Source organism: Varroa jacobsoni, unplaced genomic scaffold (assembly GCF_002532875.2).
Source record: "Varroa jacobsoni isolate VJ856 unplaced genomic scaffold, vjacob_1.0 scaffold_302, whole genome shotgun sequence".
Taxonomy (NCBI): domain Eukaryota; kingdom Metazoa; phylum Arthropoda; class Arachnida; order Mesostigmata; family Varroidae; genus Varroa; species Varroa jacobsoni.
Genome location: NW_019213204.1, coordinates 365,082 through 389,066, shown reverse-complemented (window position 1 = coordinate 389,066; position 23,985 = coordinate 365,082). Strand labels below are relative to the sequence as shown.

General features: G+C 41.2%; 1 protein-coding gene and 1 long non-coding RNA gene across 5 annotated transcripts in view; one reads left to right on the top strand and one right to left on the bottom strand.

Annotated features, from left to right (window-relative positions):
* Positions 1–449: 449 nt before the first annotated feature.
* LOC111259177 (uncharacterized) lies at positions 450–4,064 on the top strand. Its single transcript, XR_015310467.1, has 2 exons — positions 450–1,256; positions 1,675–4,064. It is a non-coding gene; the product is annotated as an uncharacterized LOC111259177 (long non-coding RNA).
* A 3,127-nt stretch (positions 4,065–7,191) lies between these two features.
* The window catches only part of Gat (sodium- and chloride-dependent GABA transporter), a 60,781-nt gene continuing 43,987 nt past the window's right edge, over positions 7,192–23,985 (bottom strand). For 3 of the 4 annotated variants that reach the window (XM_022830949.2, XM_022830948.2, XM_022830947.2), the window contains 7 exons: positions 22,495–22,626; positions 20,914–21,145; positions 12,874–13,141; positions 12,240–12,437; positions 10,691–11,170; positions 10,155–10,322; positions 7,192–9,080 (listed from right to left, as the gene is read on the bottom strand). In XM_022830949.2, the coding sequence (XP_022686684.1) occupies positions 8,973–9,080; positions 10,155–10,322; positions 10,691–11,170; positions 12,240–12,437; positions 12,874–13,141; positions 20,914–21,145; positions 22,495–22,626 (1,586 nt within the window). In that variant the 3' untranslated portion in view covers positions 7,192–8,972. The remainder of the gene's footprint in view (positions 9,081–10,154; positions 10,323–10,690; positions 11,171–12,239; positions 12,438–12,873; positions 13,142–20,913; positions 21,146–22,494; positions 22,627–23,985) is intronic. The other variant, XM_086967776.1, reaches the window with a different exon arrangement.

The following is a 23,985-nucleotide window of genomic DNA, read 5'->3' as shown; positions in this document are numbered from 1 at the left end:
GTCAATGTCTATGGAAGGGGTTAATCACTATCGAAAAAAATTTTCGTGACAGAAGCAGCGTCTGCAACGTCAGATTGCAACGTAAACACGAAAATAGTTTACTTGTATTTAATAAATATTATTAAAAAACAAAATATTATTCACATACGCTATGTGGGTTTGTTTGCGACCTGCCAATGGGTACCTGACTGTTAACTAACCAGTAGTTAGGCTAGCAACTCGAGGCGTTGATAATGCTTTAACTATTGTGAGCTTGAGATGGCTAGAATTTAGCTAATATTCGTACTAGAACGCTGTTCACGGGTAAGGCGACAGTGTGGTGGGTCATCCCTGATTTGTTTTCGAGTATATTTGAATCAGTCGCTATTAAATTTCTATGGTGCTCTTCGAACTTCTGAAAGTAATTGCCAATTCAATGGACCGCTGTCTCACACAAGGCATATTAAAGCTAGAAACGGAGAAAAAAGAAAGTATCAATCGCTCTCAACGTTCGACATAAAAGTCAGACCATTCACTCTTCGTCGCCTTTCATCATAAACAAAAAAAGACTACCGACATTTATAGTTTCGTGGGTGTACTAGAATTTCGAACTTCAGCATCTTTTTTCCAAGGCCCATACCGCCAGCCAAATGGCGGTTTCTGCGTTGTGGTAGCTTCAAACGTCCAATTTCTAGTACTGGACAAAGTACCTAACAGTAGGTTTCGACCCTAGACCTTCGCATGTAGAGTTAGTAGACAAGTGGCTCACCGCTGTCGCCGTCACGGGACCAAAGCGCGCCGTCGCCGAACTTTAAATACGATAGATGGATGGATGGATGGATGGATGGATGGATAGCAACAAAAAAGATACAGTTTCTTTTAGTAGGATCGTGTTGCATTTTCTTTTATTGAAGTCGTATCATTCACACAGAAACATGATGATGTTAGGTCTAATTGGGTTCCGTCCACATTATTTCACTCATTTCTTATTAATATTCGTAATAAACTAATCTGAATTCTCCATTCAGTCGCGGTTCCGTCACGCAACGATTTTTGTTGACACAACGGCAGTGGTCACTTAGTCGTGGACATCGTCATCCAATCGAAGGTCATCCATCGCCGGTTCAATTCTTCGTGCCGTCCTAAGAGATGTTCTTCATCAATCGATGGTCATGATGCTGAGTGTTTCTTATTAGTTTGAGATGTTATAAGTACCCGCCCAGAGATGGAGACCAAACCAATGGACGACGCTTGTGATTAGCTGCAATGAGCAACTGGTAAGCCACTTTAAACGTCTCCCACCCAAGCTTTAAATTCTTCCTATATAATAAATGCTTTATTATTCATTACGGTTTCATCAGTTTGCTCGTATGGTATAATAATAATATCAATAACAATGATCATATTCGATCACTTCGTTGACTATTATCAATATTGGTACCATTAGTGTTTTTTTTTTTGTTTTGTTTTGTTTTTTTTTTGACTCTCACAATACACAATCATCCATTATTACTTTTACCTATACAAATAATAATCATTTCAATAGTGGGATATAATTATATGATTAACACCGTGTGCATTTCCATCATGCCGACCATTACATCGTATTGCATCGCTACGGAATGGTCGTCATTGATCATCATCATCATCATATACTCATCACTTGATGAACACCGTGTCTTCGTATTCACCCAGCACACCACTAACTATCCACATAAATCAATCAGTGTACGTATAGATTAGTGCTTCGTATCGATACTCTACCCATCTATCTCATTGTTTAATTATTGTTGTTAGCATCGTAGATTTCTTACGGACCTCAAGCAGGTTGTTTAGATCTTTGTTCAAGATCCATATTGTTAAAGGTGTCGTTGTCGTTCTTACAATTGATTTCATACGTTCTTGATCTTCCTGTACTCGTTCAAAATGTTCGCGGCCTTGATTATCGTAAATGGTTATGATTACTTGTTGACGCTCATAGTATTGAGCTTCAAACGAGTATATAGATAAATAGGTATAAATTGTAGGTTGTATATAACTGTTTATGTCTCCTGTCGTTCACTACTAAATAGTACCTGTGTCGTATTTACAGATTTTTTCTAGCCTTTTTTCAAGTAACCAATTGCACGGATGACCTTATGCAGATGGCCATTCTTTTCATAGCAATGAGAATCGGGCAAGGAGTTGAGGGCACGTTTGGCGTTGAGTGATAATGGAACGTAGATCAGGTAGGGGTCGATGTGCCCATCGAGTTCGGGAAGTTAGATACTGAGATGGCCAGACGGATGCATTGCCAGGGACGGTTTTGGGGCGTTCACCGTTCCCTTTAGCGCAAGCCGAACCCCACTGCCTTAGGAGGCTGCTACAGTAAGAGCATGTGACAGAATAGTGCCGTCGGGTCGTTCATCTGATTGAGTCACGCTGCTAATAACGGTATACACGGCCCAACAGCATATAATGTATGTATCCAGCTTGATAATTACGGCCACCTTGGCGCCAACGACCCCCCGAACGAAATTGGGCTCACAAATATTGAAAATTTCGACGTTTCACGGCGTTTCGTTATAATACAGTTATCTAGGGTATCGCCGACTGCTTGCCAGTTCCTTGGTGTGAATTGATCACGACGAAAGGCTCGCTCTGCGTCGGTTTTTTTGGTGGACATACGACCACATCCGGACCATGTTCAAGCTTGAAGCCCAGGACAATCTCAACGAAGATCACGGGGCAGGCCCGGAAAATGGTAGATTGCCCTTTTAGGAATGCATCTGTTTCCACTACATCGTTCGACTATTTCCTCTACATCTAATTCTACGGCTAACAGGTGTGTCGATTACGGGACACCACCGAGAGCTGATTCATTACTCGACATCTCGACTGAGATCAAATCGAAAAAGAGATATTCTTCACATAGGCTCGATATTTCATGATTGATTTCTGGGGCAACCATTCTGCCCTTTTCGTGTACGCACATTTCATACAATGCGCGTATTCAAATAGGAGAACACCTGTTAAGTAGGTATTCAGCAAATAGAGTGGGTCTAAGATTTGATGTGTTCCCTATGTGCAATAGTAAATGAAGAAAGACAAAAGCAATTGACATAATTTCTTCTCGTCTTGACGCTTGTCTTTTGTAAATGAGGCATGCAAAAATACAGTACGGTACTTCTTAAATAAATCATAGGATAGTATTCTTCGAATTTTCCATAAGAACTGTTGGTAGGAGTTCTTTTTGCCACCTTTTTCGTTTGTCTTTGTTTCGAGTATTGCAGTTGAATAGGGATTGGATTTTTGGAAACATTCTAGAAACAAGGATCAAGGGGTGCACGTAATCTCAGCGTCAGCAATATTGTAACGTGCTTGCAGAAGCAACCAGTGCTATATTTGAAATGAAACTTTTATCGTGGAATTACATAGTGATCGGTGACGCCAACGTGATAACTATCTTTTCCATACGATCAATATCGACTATATATAGAGAGACAGAGATAGAGGGAGAGCTTCCTTAACATGAATGATGCGCTAGCTTAACGGCAGTTTCTACTGACTATCCCATGGTAACTAGATTTTACTTATATTATTGCTATTACCAATAGTATGGAAATAATTTTAACGCACTCATACAGCTATCGCTTGCGCAGGCATACATTTTTACGGAAAATGACGGGCGGTGTACAAAAATGAAGCGTTTAAATTTTCAAATTTCGCCATATTGCCATCATAGTCTTATTAGGCCTTTTCGTATTGCTGAATTTTAGTTCGTATTATAACTATCCTGCTTTTTCATCCATTGTTTCCTTACACACGGATACTAATCAAGCACGTACGTGTGTAATGTATATTGTAGATGGTAATAATATTGATAAATGATTATCGGTAAATAATGATAACGAGATAGCAATATCATAATAAGAAAGATAAAGAAAGAAGATCAATTGATTGAAACATCTGTTCGTTCGTCTACTTCGAACAGGGTGAATAGGTAACTGTGTATAGGATCAGTGCTAGGACCGTGCTACGGTCTCACTGTTCCCGCATGCTGTTAATGAGTATGTAATAAATATTGGTAAGAAGGCCTTTTGTTACGAACGTTTACGATCATTTGTAGATAGCCAGTGTTACCAAGTCTGATCCTTTTACGTTTCATTATCATCGCTATGTCGTTGTACTTCGAAGTGATATTTTTACTTTTATTCAATGCAGGATGCTTTTATACTGTTTTCTATTTTTTTTCCCTTTTTTTTTTTTTATCATTATACTGTGTACTATTCAACATGTCCCAACTACAAGTTGTAAATCGTGTAGAGGCTAACAGACTTTGTTCAGCTGGGCTGAACTTGCTTGTTTTTCTTTTAATTTCACATTTGATCGAGCTCCTTCTATTGGCGAACGAGGCGTTGCTCACTTAACGAGATTGGGGGGCTTCCTTCTTGTTTACTTTTGCGCATAGCTAACATTTGCTCAGCCACGTTATGCCTATGGGTTAAACATTGTTCGCTGAATTCAGTTATACGTTACGTACACAATATGGAACAGGCACAATCTGTTTGATCGAACTTCATAGCATGGATTCTCTAGCGCTGAACGGGGCCCAATCGTTGCTGCTAATTGTTCACGACTTTTCGCTATAAATCATCTGGGATCCTGCATAAATACCGTCAATGTATTGGGCTAGATGGGATTGTGCTAAATAGTAATGGAAGATATTGTTGTTGGCAACTTGGTCACTCAGCCATTTTTGACCAGTTCAATAAACGCAGCGAATATATATATATATATATATATTGGCACTAGCATTATGACTACTGTTTGTCGATATACATCATCCTCGTCAAATATTGCTATTACGCTTACAGTGATTTTATAAAGCTAATCCTTCGAGCATTATACAAACTCGACGGCGGCAGTTGGCTCTTTGGAAGACTTGCCCGAAGACTGCATCGTACGTTATTTACTAGTAGGCATTCACGCTACCGGGCTAATCGCGGCTTGTATCATCAGCTTTGCCCCACTCCGACAGCTTTAAGTAGGTTTGGTGACGCAAAACTGAGCTCCCCGAACGCTCATTACGCAATTCAATAGTAAAGAAACCGACAATTGGGACTTTTACAAAGGGTTAAAGGATTCGTACGCTACGCCACAGTATGCGTTATAGTTACTAGTAAATATGTAAGTTTTATAAATTAATAACATGATCAATATGCGCCATCTGTCGGGCGTAGTGTCAAATAATAACTGTTACGTAATATTCAACTGTCGGTATTCAAACGATAGAATATGTCTCCCTTCTGGTTTTTTTTTTCTCATTTTCACCTGTCTATTAGGCTGAAGTAGCTGTTTATCTATTGCACTACTCGGAAATATGGCTGAATTGATTGACAACGGTTAAAGAACTTCTAGTATTATATTATTAATGATACTTATTATTCATAGTACATACCCGAGTTCATTATCTTCACCAAGCTATCTTCAAATTAGCTAGCGTTCACGTATCAACCATCGTATGGACTGGGCGGCCAGGACTTATTTGGCCATTGATTATCATCAATGTATATTTGTAGTTAAAGTTAGGCGGCAACGTTCAGCCTGTTGTAGGCATACAAGAAATAGGATGTTCGTCTTTGCTGAGGCCGTGTTATAGGAAAACTGATCTGGACTTGTGCCTGTCTCACGTACACAATTGTACGGCGCCCAAGGTAATGGGCAGGACTATATAAGCGGTCAACAACGTACTCGGCATAACAGATGCGAGGCTTTCCATTGTAAAATTTAGTCTTCCTGCGGTAGTAATATGTGCCTCAAATATCGGAACGATCTGGCTGTGTCAGTGACACATAGTAGCATTGACGATCCAACTATTCTGTATCACCATCTCAAACATTACAGCACAAGCAATGCGCTTTATGGGACGGTTTTCCATCTCCATTTATAGCAAGTCGAAGGAGCTCTGTGCGTCAATAATATAGAGGTCTATAACTAACCCCTTTTTGCTGAATTTCTCGTATTGAATAATAAACCATACCTATTTCCCTTAAATTTTTTTTGACGACGCAACACATTCAACAGTGCACCCTAAAACAGGACTTAGACAAAAGCCAATATAAACGGAAGCCTGCTAAAAAAAGCCCCAAGAGGGCTGAATTTCTATGAAATCACTAATCCGTATATGCATGGGAGGGTGACTACCATAAACGGGGTGAAATATACCGTCAGGGCAACTGATGATTGCTGGTCCCATGTCACTCGCCTCTGGGGGTCATGGTGCTTTCGTCCCAACTAGATAAATATCACATCTGGGCAAAAGATAACCGTTCTGCCGCACAAATATTTTTCAAACGTTTTCTGTAAAAACCAAATGATCATACGTGAGCGTGTCTGTGTACACGTGAGTGTGTCTGTGTACGTGTGAGTGTGTGTATAATATTAGATGATTGTTTGATTAAAAGAGGAAAGGGTTCATAACAAGCGGCCACCTTCTGAAATTTCTCACTGCGCCATGACCTTCAGAGATCTTTTCGCGGAAGATGATTAAGTCTCCTCTTTGCAACTGAGCTTAACTGGCAAGGCTCGGTAATGCGGACCCCAAAAACATGCCCAAATTTTACTCAAGATCGCGCGGTGTCTGCAATGCAGAAGGTTTTAAGAGATGGAGATTTTGCTTTAGAAGACGGTTTCGAGGTTATGTTCGTCTGTTCAGTTCTACTAGGCTAAGAAATGCACGTTGATGTATATACATATCTGATTTAGTACTGACCAAAAATTGGCCTGGCTGTTTTGCTGATGAATGTATAGATAGGTAGATAGATAAACTTGATTAGATATTTACCAATGGCATCTACTTTTTTTTTTTTATAATACTTGGGAAATGATGTATATACTGTGATGTATCCATTTGGCTTTTTCCACGATTAATGATTACTGTTACCGTTATTATTTTAGTTATTGAATTGAGATATTGTGTTGAAACTCTAGTTCTTTTCTGCTATTGTTTCCTATATCCTATCTTACGGTTAGCTCTATTGTAAATGCTAGTCGTCCCATTGTAGTAAAACTGCTTAGGTTTACAGGTTGTAGGCCGTATTGTATGATGTTATTCCGCATCTTTTTCGCAGAGCAGGCAGTACTCCTTCGTTTGCCTAGCTTTATCTTTGTCTGTATCATCAGCAACGTTGTCGTCATAGTGAGTGAGTAGACTGATTGACAATACAAATGATCGATCGATCGATCTGGCTTTTGGACTTTTATTAGTTTGTACCAATTGTCACGATGGCTATGTTATCGCAGAGTTGCTAATTATAATAATGAGAGTAATTATAAATAACATCATCATAGAAACTATCGTAGTAGTGATATTGTCATCATTCTTACCAAACGTGTCTATGGGTGATACGTGGCGCTACCTTGGAGTATATTGTATAGCAGAGATGATTTGCTATGGTGTGATTCAGTAAGTTTTGGCGCTGACTTCTTTCTTTGTAGCCATTCAAACATACCTTATTATGGATACCACGTGCAATCTTGCGGTGACGTGCAATTTGCACGCTAACTCAATAGCCGCATTAAGGCTGTACACCGACGACGCTGAAGTTCGATGCGAACCCGTCTACTATTCGTATTTATTTTCCCTCCAATTTTCATGCTTAAATGTTTGTTTGCTTTCGGCGCTTACCTCTGACGCTCTGTTGTCGATTCCAGTCAAGATTTTTCTGTTCTAGCTTCCGCTTACTCTGATTCGCTTTCGCGCAGACCTTATAGTGTCAGACACTCGCCTTTCGTTCGGTACACAATTATTCAGTTTCCCGCTTCTTCACTCCGCCCTCGGCCTTTCTTTTCATTATTGTCTCGTTCTGCATTCGTCTATAGAAAAAGGCTACTGGAATGGAAGACATTACTAAGTATGATATTCATATAGTACTAATACCGAAATGATGGTACCATGCTAGTGTGTTACGCTGTGATTTCGCTGCGTAATGCATTTTGGCTAGCCATCTTTGATAGCATAGAAGTCGCCGCCTTATTGAGACGAAAGCGGTTCGTGATCGCGTTCCTTCATTTTGGCCGCCGCGCTTGGCTATCTTCGGCGGCAATACGCTGCCCCTGCGGAGCCGTGTATGGTGATACGGTAGGAAGTCCGTATATGGCTGAGGGATTTTGTGTATGTATGTATGTATGTATGTATGTGTGAAGGTATTCGGAAACTAATATGATGATGATGATGGTCGGGCAAGTGGCACCATACTTGTTGCCCTTATAATTCCATTTTTCTTTTTGATTCAAACCTGCGACCGTCCACTTTATTCTTCAGGTCTCGTCGTGGTTCAGATTCATTTGTTTTTTTTACCTGGTGGTAATCTGGTGTCGAGATAATTTTTGGTCAATGCTTCTACGCTTCATATATATATATATCATGGAATAATATCGTGAATATGCATACTTTTTGGTTGCTTCTTAAATAAAGGAAGATTATTAACATAATAAGCTAAATTGCGAAAGCATATATATATATATATACTTTCACATTTTAGCAATGGAACAATGATGCCAATTGATATATTACTCATCAGGGTTACTCCCAAAATCATCATGTTTGTTAACGCTGTCGCATGAGAGTCCCGCAGTCCACTTCGTAATCTAAATTACGGTAGTCTGCTTCAACTGGAAGACCCTACACATATCGTAACGTTCTGAAAAATCTCGTTCAATCCACATAGGCCAATGACCGTCCTGAGCAATTGTAGTGCCGAGAATTATGAGGATCAGGTTCTAAGGTGAATTCCTTTTGACTGCTAATTAATACATGACGTGCAGATAGCGTCTGTCATCCGTCAGTTACTACTATATGGCTATTATTATAACTTGTGCATTAACGTAGATACGAAGTCTATACCAGCGTAATGTTACAGGCATATTGTTCTTAGTAGCAGCGTATTTTTTGCAATGTCTGTCTAGGCAGCGTTGCTTGTCTGCGAATCAACATCAGATGGGCCGTTTACTTAGACGGGGGTGACCGAGCTATCCAGCTTAGAGTCACCCTCGCGGTGTTTCCTCGCCCGAATCTCCGTCTCTACATCCAGATCGGGCCGAAAGAGCTCTTTGCATCTCTGAAAAGGACAACATAACGAGAACAATCAGATAGGGCGGTGTTTTACTATGCCCCGAATCACGCATGATTAGTGGATCTGGCAACAATAAGGCCATAATACTTGAAGGTTTCCGCAAAGCAACGTGGAGCAAGGAAAGCAGAAGTTTTTCAGGCAATTATAATTTACTTCTAGTGCTTCTTGCATGGTCTAAAGACCGAGGCGAATAAATTATTTGAATAAATTGTGACGGTTTGAAAGAGTTTGTTAGCGGAAGATAAACTCTTTTCGGCAAACAACCCAAATACGCTTCTGTAAAGGAAGCCATTCCAAGCCAAAGGCATCAACACAGAAAGATTGCAAATCATCTTTGGTGCTGCGAACACAGATTGCTTTGTTTCGACTTAGGCTAATCTACGTGTCGCAAAAAGCCGTCGTTGAAAAAAGAAATAGCCGAAAGTATGTGGCTTCAGCTCTCGTTCTGTTTGCCTTCCGGGTGACGCTGGTCGATGAGCCTGTATCGGCAGTAGGAAAGGTGTAGTGTCCTATGGAAGGTTTAGGAGCAAAAGGAGGCAACTAGCTAGTATGTCGGTAGTTTTGTACAAGTAAAAGTAACGAAAGCTTTTCGAGGGCACGCGAAACGAGGTAAAGGCATTGACGTTAAAAAGGAACTCGTTGCGCAAGTTTACCTGACGCTAGTCTTAGGAACAAAGGAGACTTCCCAGTTGTATCTAGGGGTTACCAAATCAACCAAAGGTGCACATAAGATGGCGACTATAATGCTGAAAATTCGTGTTTACCCGTTTCGTATCTGCACCTAAATAAAATTCAAAGCCGAGGGCGACCTCGATAGTTGGACGTATAAGGGCAAACGAATATCGTCTATTACGTGATTTCAACAAAGATGCTTCTTACCCTCGTGAGATCTGATTTACGGGAAAGAATATTTTTAAATTATTCGAATTAACGATGAGCAAAATGGGAAATGAGGAAATAATTGCATATGTTGCTTTGCTACATGTATATGATTTGATGTGCGTAATAAGTCGAACTAAAATTGCGACCCATTAATCGACGTATCTAATGTAGACCTACCGTTCTAAAGTCTCCTGGTGTGACGCAGAAGAGGTATGCCGCATAGCCCGGGATGCAAAGCATGGACGACAAGGCGAGGATCCAGCCTAACACTTGACCCCACCAAGGATACTCATAATCAATGTACCTCAGCGGCCGATATTGCACCAAGCTGAATATAAATACTCCCTAAGGTACACAAGAGGCCAGGTTTGATGCGAAAAAAAAGTTAACACGAATGCGCTTGATACTATTTGGTATAGATGGATGTTTTATTTAGCATCAGGTGAGTAACTTCAGTGTATCAAATGAGAAAGTTCACAGTACAATGGAGCGTTTCCTGTATTGACATTAGCATTACTGCGCAAGTGTTAATACAGTACGAAAGGCGCTCATAGGCAGCGAAATTAGCGAAATTAAAAGCAAACTTAAACTGCCAATTAGGGTGTATGTGTGCTATGGTCCCCAAAAGCAAACAACCAAAGGAATCGAATAGATCACTGACATTCAGATGTTATCAAAATACGAGTAGATCTTTGCTCGCTTATACTGCTTACCAAACAGACAGCCGGGGTTAGCGCGACCCAACAGATCTTCCACCAGATGCAGGGTCGGTAGCCGATCATGTCGGTAAGATTCTGGTAATAGCGATTCACGCCGTAGCTCCATGAGATAGAAATTACTTCGAAGAAGATGAGGAAAAGCAGGGCAAATCCGGAAGCGGCATAATACTCAAACAATTGGAATACGTACATGCCTCCCTGCGTTATGAAGCTGATACCAATTGCGTACGATACTAGACAGATTATGAAGATGAACAGTTCTTTGCGTGGACGTAAGGTCCTGGGGTACTCGTCGACGACAGCCGTGATGAAGCCTTCCAAGGTACAGAACTGTGAATCTAAACCCAACATGACTATCATAAGGAAGAATAATACAGACCATAGCGGAGATACGGGCAATTGCAGAACGGCTGATGGGTACGCAAGAAAGGCGAGGCCGGGACCTGACGTTGCCACCTCTTCGATTTGTTTACCCTACGAAAACATAGAAAATGAAACGATTTGAAATGCACAAAATACAAAACATAAACAGTATGAGTTACTATGTAATAAGTCGCTTACGCTATGGAAATACAGAGCAAAAACGATGGGATCACGTTGAAAAAACGGGTTTATCCAGTTGCTTCGTACATATAATAATGGTTAAGGCTGATATTTCCTTTGATATGAAGAAAATTGTTAATATCAGAAATGATATTAACTATTAGAATAGAAATATTCTTGAAAGAAAAACAACTAAAACTGCTCAACTATTCTTATCTCTTTCATTGCCAGACCATACTTTGCTCAGAAGCTTATGAAAGAAAGATCCCTCCCTCCCTCCCTCCCTCCCTCCCCCCTTAATTATTTATACGTATCTGAATTGATAATGTCGTTCAGTTATTGCGGATCGTACTGACACAAGGCTTAATATCTTCTGAGCTGCCTGTCTGAATTGGAACGTTCATACTGTGTCGCTAATTGAGTTTGATACAATGGTTTGTATGGCCTTCGATATGCGTACGAGATGGGCGGTACAAAAACTGGAAGCCAATTAATTGTTTTTAAGTCAAAGAGAACTTAACACGAATAGCTGGGCATGCCAAATTTCAGCACCTGCCTGAAACTCACAGAGACCTAGGCATCTATACGTTGTCTGTCCGTATCCATTCCAGCTCATTCTAATCGATCTAAACTACTATGATTAACTAATAGTCGAAACTTATTTTGTTGGCCTAAATAATTTATTTAATCTCTGGCTACGTTGAACGTCAGTATGTATGTCAAATTAGATTTAAAAGAAATTTTGATAGTTTGATTAAGAATACAAAACAACGAATAAAACTATGATTTGCTTATGATACATGCTAAGCCAATTTTCGAAAAAGGGCAACACTGATAAAATATATTCTAACTATATAATATATTGACAGTAACACAAATAGCAGTAGTAATGCATTGTTTCTATATGATGTATAATCAAGGGCCCAATGTTGATAATAACGGGACTGCAGTAAATCATCCAGCCCATACAGTTCTTTGCTGTGTTACAACTGAGCTTCACCTGTGAGTGGGCCATAAAGCCGATGACTGAAAAAATTACGAAACCGGCGAAGATCGAAGTGCCCGAGTTAACGCAAGACACAATGAGGGCATCTTTATAGACGTTGTTGTGGTATTTGTTATAGGAGCCGAGCGCGATAAGCGATCCCAGGCCGAGGCCATAGGAAAAGAAGATTTGTGTTGCTGCATCAATCCAGACCTGCTTGAAGCAAATAAGAAAATCTAGAATCAGGACCTTCCGTTCTTCTCGGTTTGTCAAGTACCTACGAAGTATTATAGAAGACCAAACCGACTTAGGAGACGGCGCCCGGTGCCCTAGCCTTAATAAGCCGCATTATTTTAATCTTAAACTTCAACAGCTTTGTCGTACAGCTTTTGTTTTGTAATTTCACATTGACATAGAACCGAAAGTTGTAATCCTCCATTGTTTCATGTCAGTTAGTTGTAGTTACGTTTTGCACTAATGACGTCCGGAGATACTTCCCTTGATTTTTTGATTATCCATAACTTCAAATAATGAAGATCTAGAAAGGCTCGTATCGTGGATGATTTAGCTTTGTATATATATATATATATATATATAAAAGATATAGTTAATTTTATCATTCGATTACCGAATATACCACACATCCTACCTGCGAGTCACTAAGCTTGTCAAGGTTGGGCGTAATGTAGAATTTGATCCCAATCATGGCACCCGGCAGGGTGACTCCTCGAACTAAAAGGACGACAAGAAGAAAGTAAGGAAACAGAGCGGTGAAGTACACGACCTTTCCGGTCCATTTGACGCCCTTCCAGATACAAAAATAGCAGAGAATCCACGCAACGAGCAGCGTTGTGGCTAGGGGCCACCGGATCTCTCCTGGCTCGTGCAATCCCCTCGTGATTTGAAGCACCGAATGCCTGTCGACACGCAGACAAGGAACAATGACCACGTCAGCGCATAACGACAAGTACCCAGTCAAAATTAACATTAGACTCTAATGGTACGGGGCAGGAAATTACACAGCTATCCAAAAAAGTATATTTTAGTTTTTTTCTCTAAACTAGAAAACTGCCTATAATCGTCGCTATCGCTTATAGATGTCGTTATACCAATTTCGTGCCGAACGTTTGTCGTTTTATGTTGCCGTCTGCTGAATAATTGACCCTAAGAAACGATGACACACCTGAGTTTTTCGTTGGCTTAATATAGCCTGCAAGCTATAAAGGCTAGGGTAAAATTGCTGATAATCTAGGATAGGTTTTCTGTAGTTTTCCGTTCAATTTTCAAAACGTTAATTTCTATCGCCGTTTTTATTCATTCCATACCTAAACACAATAGTTGACGCCTTAGAATCATTCCACCGTGTATATTTGACCGGACAACATGACGCAAGTAGTACTGAAGATAGAGTTATCTGGGCATATTAACTTTAACCAATTGAAAATTGAATCAATCATTAGTGGAGGCAGATGAAAAAGTCGCAGCATATTTTCAAAGAAACGTAACGAATAACGACTTGAGTGCCAAATTATCTTCCTGAGTTCAAAGTACCTCCAAGTTATACCATTGTATATATTCATTCTAGTGTAAAAATTACACAGTTAACCAACCGGCAATCCATCAAAAGGTCTATACAATCTTGATCTACTATTCACACTATCTTTTTTCTACGCGCTCTCCAACAGCCTGCAGAGTGTTCTTTTGCGATTTCGAAGACTGTGCCTTTTGCCAGGATCCGCGTATCACACACAGTTCTTACGGACTATATATGGGAAAGGTATAATTAAACATTCTACTCAGAATTCTTCCAACATACAAAGTCGTATTTGCTCTACGCAGTAGGAGAGCGTGAAGCTCAAGCAAGTTTCGTAGGTATCCCATTCTGGTTGGAAAAGAGTTTGATTTGATCGCCAGGAAAAATGGCTAGTTTTTGAAAAATCCATAAACAATAAGTTATATATATATATATATATATATATATATATATATATATATATATATACGGATATATATATATAGAAAATAAAAAAATATTCACAAAGAGAGCGTTGATTTTTAAGTAAACGCTTTTCAGGAATTGCCCGATTTAAATTGTCCACAACTGAAATCAGACTGCTTGAAACATAACTTTGCTTTGGAATACTCGCTAGCGCTTCGCCTTTTTACTTGATACATTGTGTCTTTAAGCTTAATATCGCTATATAACAAGCGAGTCAGGCGCCACCATATACCTTATTGCAACACTGACCGCTAGAATTAAAATGTAAGAAATACAATGTTCCTCCTTGAACAACAAAAACTATCGGTTCCAATGTTTTGGAATCGTGTCGTTACATATGTAGCACCCTAGTCGAACTAATGGGTAGAAAAGTTTCGCTCAAGAGGTACGTAAGGATACTCGAAAGCTCTGAACTACTTTATCGAACAGCGTACGCAGGGACGATCCGATCACATCTAACAAGCTGAAAACAAGCACTTCATATAAAGGTAAAGGACCCCACTTGCGAGTTCTCCATAGGAACTGTCGAATAATGAAAAGAACGCATGGCACTAATAAATAAGCTCAACCAAATTATTTCTTCAGCAACGTTAACCTCGTTTTCTTGCCAGTTATAAATATATGCAGGTACGTCTATTTAGTACTCGATAATACTGGCATCATTTAGTTGGATGGCGCTTCGGTGAAGTCAAACATAAAGAATTTCTTGTACTTTTCATATAAAAACACCCTCAATTTTTACTATTTAATATTTGTTAATTTATTTGTTTTCAGTATGCTTTACGCCACATTTAAATTGTAACATTTGCATGCTTTCGACTTGCCAAAGGGCAAAAAAAAATAGAAGATCTGTAATGTGCACACGGGTATTCATACCCGACTATTATGCACTCGTCTACAAGCTGGCTAATTTCTCACGGTCGTTCCATGCTTCTCGTATACAGCCACTTCGATAGACGATTCCATCTTTGCTTGTCATGTACTAGTCCAAATCGTGGAGCGTCAGTTAAACAAACAGCCGTATCTGTTTCATCCGGAAACATATCCAATGACGTTTTCAGCTACTTTTTTCAGTTGTACTTCTCTAGCAAAGCATGTGACCGTCTTCTCAGCCGAGAGATTTTATGTTTACTGGCTAGCTGTACAAGCATAAATGCTTTCAATACTCTGTTCTACTAAGTATAATGATTGGAAGTGTCACGTTTGTCTAGCGTGTTTACGTGTGGCCCGTAGATGTGCTTCTACTATTTCCGTTTACACGTACATATCCTATGAGAATATTGATAGTAAGTGGCAGCGGCGCCATTTGTCTACATCAGACCATCAAAATTACACAGAGTAACCAGCATCATTCGCTATAGCTTGTATTACTTTCCAAATATATCTATGCCGCTCTATACAACAACGTGACTGACTGTATTGTTACAGTTGGATGCAGTCACGGTAGAATGGCACTGTTAGAGGAAGCCAGAGATGCTTAGGTGACCTAGAGGGCGGTGCCACAAAAAGAATCGACAAACTAGAGAATGGTCGTTCAAATGGTGCATCCGGTGGCCTGAGAAGTTCTACCCAGCTGTGACACTATTGGCCATAATGGCAACGCCGTGGGTTGGGCTCGTCTGGCTGCAGATCTGTCGCTTCGATCGGCTGTGACATTTCGCTTTAGACCAAAGCAGCTCTCCGCAGTCTCACTCTCACCTGCACCGTGTGTTTTGAGACACACGAATTCGTTGATTGGAGTATTTACGGTTTATTGACGACCTTGGCCGTCAATGAGTGGTGCCACTCTTCATATACACAATAGCAGTACCACAGCATGTCACGGCTTCCTGTTCAGTACGTATTAGAGATCGTACTGCACTGGAACCAACGCACCTTGACAGCTGAGCATTTCAGATTGGACGTAATATGTTCGCACTGCTGAATTTGGCAAACGAATGCGGTCAAATAACATAAGGACGTTAAATATAAGTCGTGTTGCAATTAGTTTCGAATGCTATACGACAAATGTAGTGGCCTTAGGCTAGAAGAACCTGGCTCAAACGATTCGAGCGAGTCAGCTTATGACTATACGCGGTCACGATTATTGCCATTGAGAAGCCCAGCAGGAAGTATTCAGGAGTTTCCGGCTGGCTGTGTGGCACTGCCTGCCGGAGTGTTCTTTCACTATTCCCGTATTTCCCGAGCTTTGTTTCCACTATCCCAGGCCATGCTGAACTGAAGGTAGAATTGCGAAACCTCAAGGAAGTCATCTACTGTTAGCAGACGTCATTTTTTTTTAGGCGCAACGCATACCTCGTCTTGTTCTTCATGCAGAATACCAGGGTGGCCACCCAGTTTCCCCTCAGCAGCCACTAATAGCTGCTGCTCTGTTCAATCCCGATCCCCAGCTGCTTGAGGCGTTCGCTTCCATGCCGACCTCAAGCTAAGCGGAAAGGAAAAGCAGGGAGTCGATCCCTCGTTGTTCTCATCGTTTGATGGTGCTGGCCGCCGTTGTTTCTAACGGCAACGCCGCAGTTTCCACCGCCACTTTGCTAGACTCCAAAATTGTCAGAATTGTCCCACTTGTGACACGCCAGTCATGCGCGAGCTGGCGCCGGCTTGGCGCCCTGAGGGAGGTCTCAAAGGAACAAAAGGAAAGATTACGCCATCCGAAATAAAGGACATGCGTGCAATCAAATCCAATCAGAAAGAGACGAAATAACTCGTAACTCTTGAACCTTGATCAACCACAATACTTGCTTTCGCCCTTGCAATATTCGGACAGAAAAGCTTTTCTTCGGGCCTGACCGTACCTGTTTTTCTGCAGGTACATATACATCCACAGGAGACACGCATGTTGGACTATTTGTTGAGAATTGCTATCTGCCTAGTGGCTAACAGTTTTTCTGTGAGGTACAAACAAATCTTTTGTCGCCCTCGATTGCCAACGGCGCAGCCCCTAACGTCGGAACCATCGGAAACCGATGACAACCACCGACCAGCTTAGCATCTCATGTCGGTCCCAGCTTTGCCTTTTCAGGAGTTGTATAGGCACAAACGTAGGCCAAACGACATGGAGAGACAGACATATCCTTCTGCAGCAGAAGGCAACGATACTGTGGTATGATCGCCGGTTTAACGAATCAATGGTCCGTGTATGGACAGTAGGGTCGTATCACAGAGGCTCCGTAGTATTGCCAGTCGATAGCTAGCAGTGCAGGGCGATGCGAAGGCAAAATATGATGCCCAACTGATGAAGCAGCACCGTATTACTACAAGTTTTGTAGTGCGGCTACTGGCGAGCCAGCCGTCAACGAATAGGCATGAGTTATGGACACTATCGCGTCATGCCCTGCTTGCACATTAACGTTTTCTCGGTCAATGCAGCGGCTGTGATCCAGCAAAAGGACGCGAAAAGCACACTCGTAGCAAATGCGGAAGCAAGTTGCCACCTTCGATTGGAGTGGGATTAGGGCCGGATTTTCGAACAGAGATCGACTTTCATCAGTGATGATTTGGTTGCTTCTTGCAAAACAAATATGCCCGGCTATCAGGTAGGTCTTAATGACTGCAGCTGGCTGCCAGCAGCTGGTCAAGACCACTTATACCGTTCACATTCAGGAAGTGAAGCCTTTTGAAGGCCGCAGTTCAGAAGAATTTGGTTCTGGCGGGTCATCGACGAGTTTCGACTATTCTGCTATCTCGCGAACTATCGTTGTGTAATTTAGTTCGCTGTAGCGCGCGTTGTTTCTAATGGCAAAAATGTGTAGGCACATGGAAAAATGGCTGATTCAACATCCAGGTTGTAAGCGGTTTTCATAGTACGTTGTGTGCTTGCGGACGGTCTCAGCTGTGCTCCGTCGCCAGGTAAGCTGTCCTGCGAGTTTGAGCTCCTCCATCTTGCAGGATGGCATCCACTGTGGTAGCGAGGTGGCTTCGAAAACCAACGGAGTAAAATACTAAGCAGTTAAAGAAACGCAGTTCGCGGAGTATTCGGTTACGCTGATTCGCACCTATGCCCAAAAAATACTAGAAATAGCATTATCTCGACTAAAAACAAGATTTTTAGAAGAATAGCTGTGTAGGGTCTGAGAAACATATTTTGTTCTTTAGGGGAAAAGTAAACTAAGTTGTTTTTGCTTAGAAATTGTTTTAGCAGTGAAGAACCTAATACGAAGTTTCGTTCGCCGGACTATTCACCGAAAACCGAAACTGTTGATGCAATCGATACCCGCCCCTTTAAGAACACTTATGGTCGTTACTGGTCACTAACCAAGCCTTTGACACGAAACACACGGAAAGATAGAAAACAAAGCTTTGCTTAATCGAGTACCTTTGGGTTCGTGGTACACTAAGCCAGATGTGTAGATTTGTGCGACGGTCGTATTGCAAGTGCGTTTCAGGATTCTCCGAATGAACAGACAGTGGGCAAGCTTATTTCAAGCCACCAGTTGCCACAGATGAGGCAACGTGCATGGGCGTATTAACAACCAATGCCATTCTGCACCCTTACATGCTGCAGCGGCCAAAAAGATAGATGGCCATCTCCGTCTGGGCAAATGGCAAGTGCCGACCCCTCTGATAGTGGCCAATACCTAGACGTTTCTTTCGAGCCTTTTTTTAAAATAACGTCGTAAAAAGCTATTTTTGCCCGCGTATACTTTCTCGCTTAGAAGTTCTATGCGCTTACGCGTTAACACCAACGTTCTGCAAACGTGCTCATTAAACGTGGCTACAATGTAGGTTCATTGCCAACAATGCATGGGGTTCAAGATACGTCCCAATGCAGTTGTCTTGTTTTTTTAAAACTTTTATGTTTCCGTACGGTGGAAATGAAGTTCTGGAGAGCAACCAAAGAAATTCAGCTATTGCATTTCTTTGGCTGCTCTCCAGAAAACATTTTCCGCAATTATGAGATGATGGATTAGCTCCACACGGCGACCACTGCTATTACTACCGTTTAGCCTTTCTGTGCCTGCCTTTGACGTTAGTGTGAACGTTAGTCGTCAGTGCGAAGTGCAACAAAGCGTTTGATGCTTGTAGGCACAAGACAAATTGATCTGAGAGATCCTCAGGAAATCTGTTGAGGATTCGGCAGCGTCAGTCAAGTAAGGCTTCATATAGACGGACGAGCAGGCGAACGGCCACCTGTCGATTCACGTATCCTTTTCTTTTGTTGTTCGTTGTTGATTTCCTGTTTTTTCGCTTTATTTTCCGATCGTCTTAACGTTCGAGTCGAGTTGCGCAACCACGGCCGTCCGGAGCCGTCCCCGATCGAACAAGCCTGATTTGCTGTTTGTCGGTCTTCAGCCTCCGCCAGATCACCGCGCCACTCTAGGCCTAAAGTCGGAAGACAGGACGAGCTGCTAGATGCATTCGTTTTCCGAATCGCAAGGGCCTTTATTGCACTTCCCTATACCTTACAGCTCTAGCCGTTTCCGCAAATCTCACAGCGCCGGCGCTATTCAGCTACAGGTCAAAAAACACCGATAGGCCAACAGCTTTTGTTATGGCGGAGATCGTGGCGCCAAGCCATAGCGGAATGCAGCCGAGCAATGGAGTGAGAATATGAATGAAAGAAACGCTAAAGCAGACAATTTCGAAAAGACGAAAAACAGAGAACGGAAAAGTACAAAATAAATAAAATGACGAAAAGGTAGAGGGGCACCTAACAGAGGGCGCAGATGGAAAAAGGCAGCGAGAGAGAAAGTTCAAAGCTGCCATTTCAATGTCAAACTCGTTAGGAGTCCCGTCGTTATCCCTTATTTCTTTGACGTTGCATACGCCAACAGTCATTTTTCGATCGCGAAGGAAGCCCGCCCTGTACGTCGCAGCTCCAGTCGGCGTTTATAACTATACGTCAACCTGTATGTGGCTGGGTACAATATCGTAGATGCCTTTTGCATAACGTGAAGTAGATAGAGTCAATCTGCAATTTTTATTATATTGGATTCACGAACGTAAATACATGAGGTAAGATTTGAAACCACTTTTTTTTTTAAACCAGCCAACCAAATAGGTTAATTTAAATACTTATGCACTATTCGGAATTAAGGAAATAAATTATATGGGAACTAACACGATTGGAAGCACGTTTTCCTTTTCTTCAGCTAATTAATAAGAGTTTGAAAAATTGCATAGATCTAGTAATACAATAGTATTTGCTTTTCTACAAAGGGTATCGCTTGAATAAGTGAATATCGGAGTATTTCAGTTGCCTGAAGCTGCTATAAAGCAAAATGCATCGGTCAGTGTGCTGTGCACAGCGGGGGGACTTTATCTCTGGCGAAAACGATTACGTCTGACTATGTCGTATGTAATCAGTCTGAATACGTACTGCAAAGGGCATAATATGTACGACTTATAGTCCCGTTGTTTTGACTGGATTACACAGAGAAGTATATATATATATATATACCCGGTCCTATCCCCTCTGCTTCTGCCCCTTCATCCCTTAAAGCAACTCAACTTGTTAATTAATGATAGAAACGATTTTGAAAACTATTCGGGCCATCTCAGGGTAAACAAAATAACGTCTACTGAATTGATCGTTAATCTCATGCAGATTGATTAACCATCTGTCACCTTGCTGTCATCTAGGCAGCTTTCACTATTGTAAGTATTCATTTTTCTACAATATGCATCTACATTAAAATGAAAAGTCAGCAGTCGCAACTTAATACACGGATTAAGACCAACTCAACTTACTCCCAATATTCTTTAACGGGGCTGCGCACGACGTTTGCAGGTAGGCACTCGGTTGTGCAATTCTGGGGCTCGTATTCTGATCGGCAGTTCTTCGTGTTCCAGGGATTGTCGCAAGTTCGCCATGGTAGATCAGGTGCGAGTGATGCGTAGATATAGTAAAAAGCCCACGCCAAGACCACGATGTAGTATGTGTTGAGCCAGAATGACATGACCGCGGCCGCATAGCCGACGCCTGTAAACAAGAGTATAACCGTAGAAATATCCGTTAGTGGTAGATTCGTCACGCAAATAGGAAGCATTTCCAGTCCGAGCTAGTACCTAATCATGGCTTGAACTTTTCTGGCAGTGATATCTGTTAAGCATCTCTTTAAAAGATAGGTTGTTAATCCGCGTTTTTCGTTTAGGAAAAACAGTGAGCGTTGAGCATATTTAATGTTAGTCTTTATTTAAAATATTGGTCAGTATTAAATGCGAAAACTACTGTGGATTTCTATTCTAACCAGGATACGGGTATCAGTCAAGCAGATATAGTGTCAGTACTACATATGTACAATACCGCTGCTTGAGGGTTAGGGGTTTCTTGTTTAGGATGATTTTTAGTGAAATTTAATATGCATGCTTTTCTATCTGATGCTAGATCGGGAAAATCAGACGCTTCGCTAAACCTAAATGAAAATGGCCCTAATTAAGAGTCGAAAATAATCATAAAATACTTCAAAATTCTGTGTAACAGTGTCGTACGAAGCAATGTTAGCAGCTTCGAGTCAAGAATAATATAACTGAAAGCTATAGAAAAAAACAAAGGTTCATGGCTAACTACAGATAGCGCAGTTTCTATCACAAGTGGTTTATTTCAGAGAAACACTTGATAGCGTACCAATAACTTGTATGCAACCCCATCCGCAAAGGAAAAACTCAAGTGTTATTTCTGTCTTCTTTTTACGCCTAAACCACAGATGTGTACCAATGTTTCTAGATCTAAGCTCTCAACACAAAATCTGATTAGAACACCTATAGTTTTACTTCTAGCCTCTCATATAGCGCATTTTTTGGGCTTCATAGAATCCTAATAAAACTTCCCTTGGTATCGTAAAACTTTCTTCTCCCAGCTTGCAGCTGAGCTCATTTAAAGGAGATCTCATTTGTGTTCCTGTGGACAGGGCCGATTAGTGCATTCGATATAGGGATAATCACCTAAGAAGCGATTTCTTTTTACTTATTTCAAGTCAAATCGTTTATCACACTATTTTTGCAGCAATTTTAAAACCGACAAAATATATGGAAGCCAAATAGGACCCATAGACTCATTATATTAGAGCTCGTCATTTCTTAGCACATATCCGATAGCTCTATAAATGAAGCATTCCTTGAATTCGACTAATTTTCTACCTCAATGATAACTTCGGGGCCTTAAGGGTTAGAATCTGTCTAGATATGCCTAGACGAACTCGCGATTAGTGATCTAACATATCCCATTAGAAATAGAAAGATATAGGCGATAAAGAGCACTATCTACTTTGGCTGTTCAGAAAAAAACTCTAATAACCTAACGTTAAACTCATTTCATATAACGAAACGTACCTTTGAAGATTGGGCATATCTTCCAGACTCCCAGCCCACCTATACTGAGGAATTGACCGAGAGATGTCTCCAAGAAGAAAGTGGGAATCCCTCCCAGAAACAATGTCAGCAAATAAGGCACCAGGAACGCGCCTGAAACAGAATAGAGTTCAACGAAGTCTTTAGCACTGTCGTTCCGATTTCCGTTTTAGACTGTATTATTTATCAGCTCTTGTATTAGACTTCGGCGCTTTGATGAATTAAATTTGTTGTTGAAGGGACAACACTTACAATTAACCTACTCAGAGTTCTCGGACGATAGATTACATAATCCTCCGACAACTTGTTGCTTTAGCGCATGAGAATCCGGGTATTATTAGGTGAAGTAAAAATGTCGGCTCCGAGAAGATAGTTTAAAAGGCACGTGTACACATAAGCACGGCGAAATTGGTCTTACAGTGTGACGAGATACTCAACATGAATCGGCAGACAGCACCACTGAGTCCCTCCGACGTGTATGCGGGTCTTAAGAGCAGCTAAACATCATTGTGATGCAAAATATGGACGTAGGGCCTTTTCAGTTACGGCAGAGATAGAGCAAGCGGTAGCGCTGAAGACTTAAAACCAAAAAATCTCCGGTTCCAATCCGGCTGGACATACGCAAGTTGAAGCAGTCTTGTGCTCACAAATTTATTAAAATCCATTTTGAAGATGAGCTGTTGTATAGTCCGTCTTACGACCTGTCTGGCTAGCAATATAATTGGCATGGTGCACAAACAGCTGCGAAATCGGCTATGTCACTTGTTGTTTCGAAGGCACTCTATTACAAAAAGACAATAGCCAATATACTGTATAATTAGCTGGTAAGGTCAGAGCGCCATAATTCTACGGGATTGTCGATGTTAAGCCTACATGACGCCACAAACCAAGATAATCGCCATTTTATGCCATGACGGCTCCAAAACAAGAATTGATATAGGTACACACATCTTTCTTCGTCCGTTTAATATAGGCACGAGACATTCATGAATATGACAATACATTCGTGTCGCAGAGGCACTCAAAAGGCATCTATGCTTCGAAGCAAGGCTGGATTAATTAGAAGAAGTAAGAAGCTGTTCGATCGTTCTAGGGCAACTAGCAATGAGGGGTTGTACAATGGGGTGCTGGCTGCGTCGTACCTTACTACTAGAAGTCAGTTCGTGATGTCGTTGCGTGATGACCGATTATGCTAATGAGTCATCTGAAGATCGCCGAAAATAAGTAAAGATATTTGGAATATTTTGAAAATACGGGTCTTCTGAATATTTCGTTCAAGACTACTGAATATTTTCTCATTGGCTGAGAATTTTACCTATCCTACAGATATTTTGGCAATAGATGTATCTATGTGAAAACGATGTTTATGCTGATGGTACCTTCGCCAACCTACTATAGGTAATATTTTCTACAAGCTACCGTTTGTAATCGTAGAATTGTTTCTCAAGTGCAGGTACTTTTACCAGCTTTGTT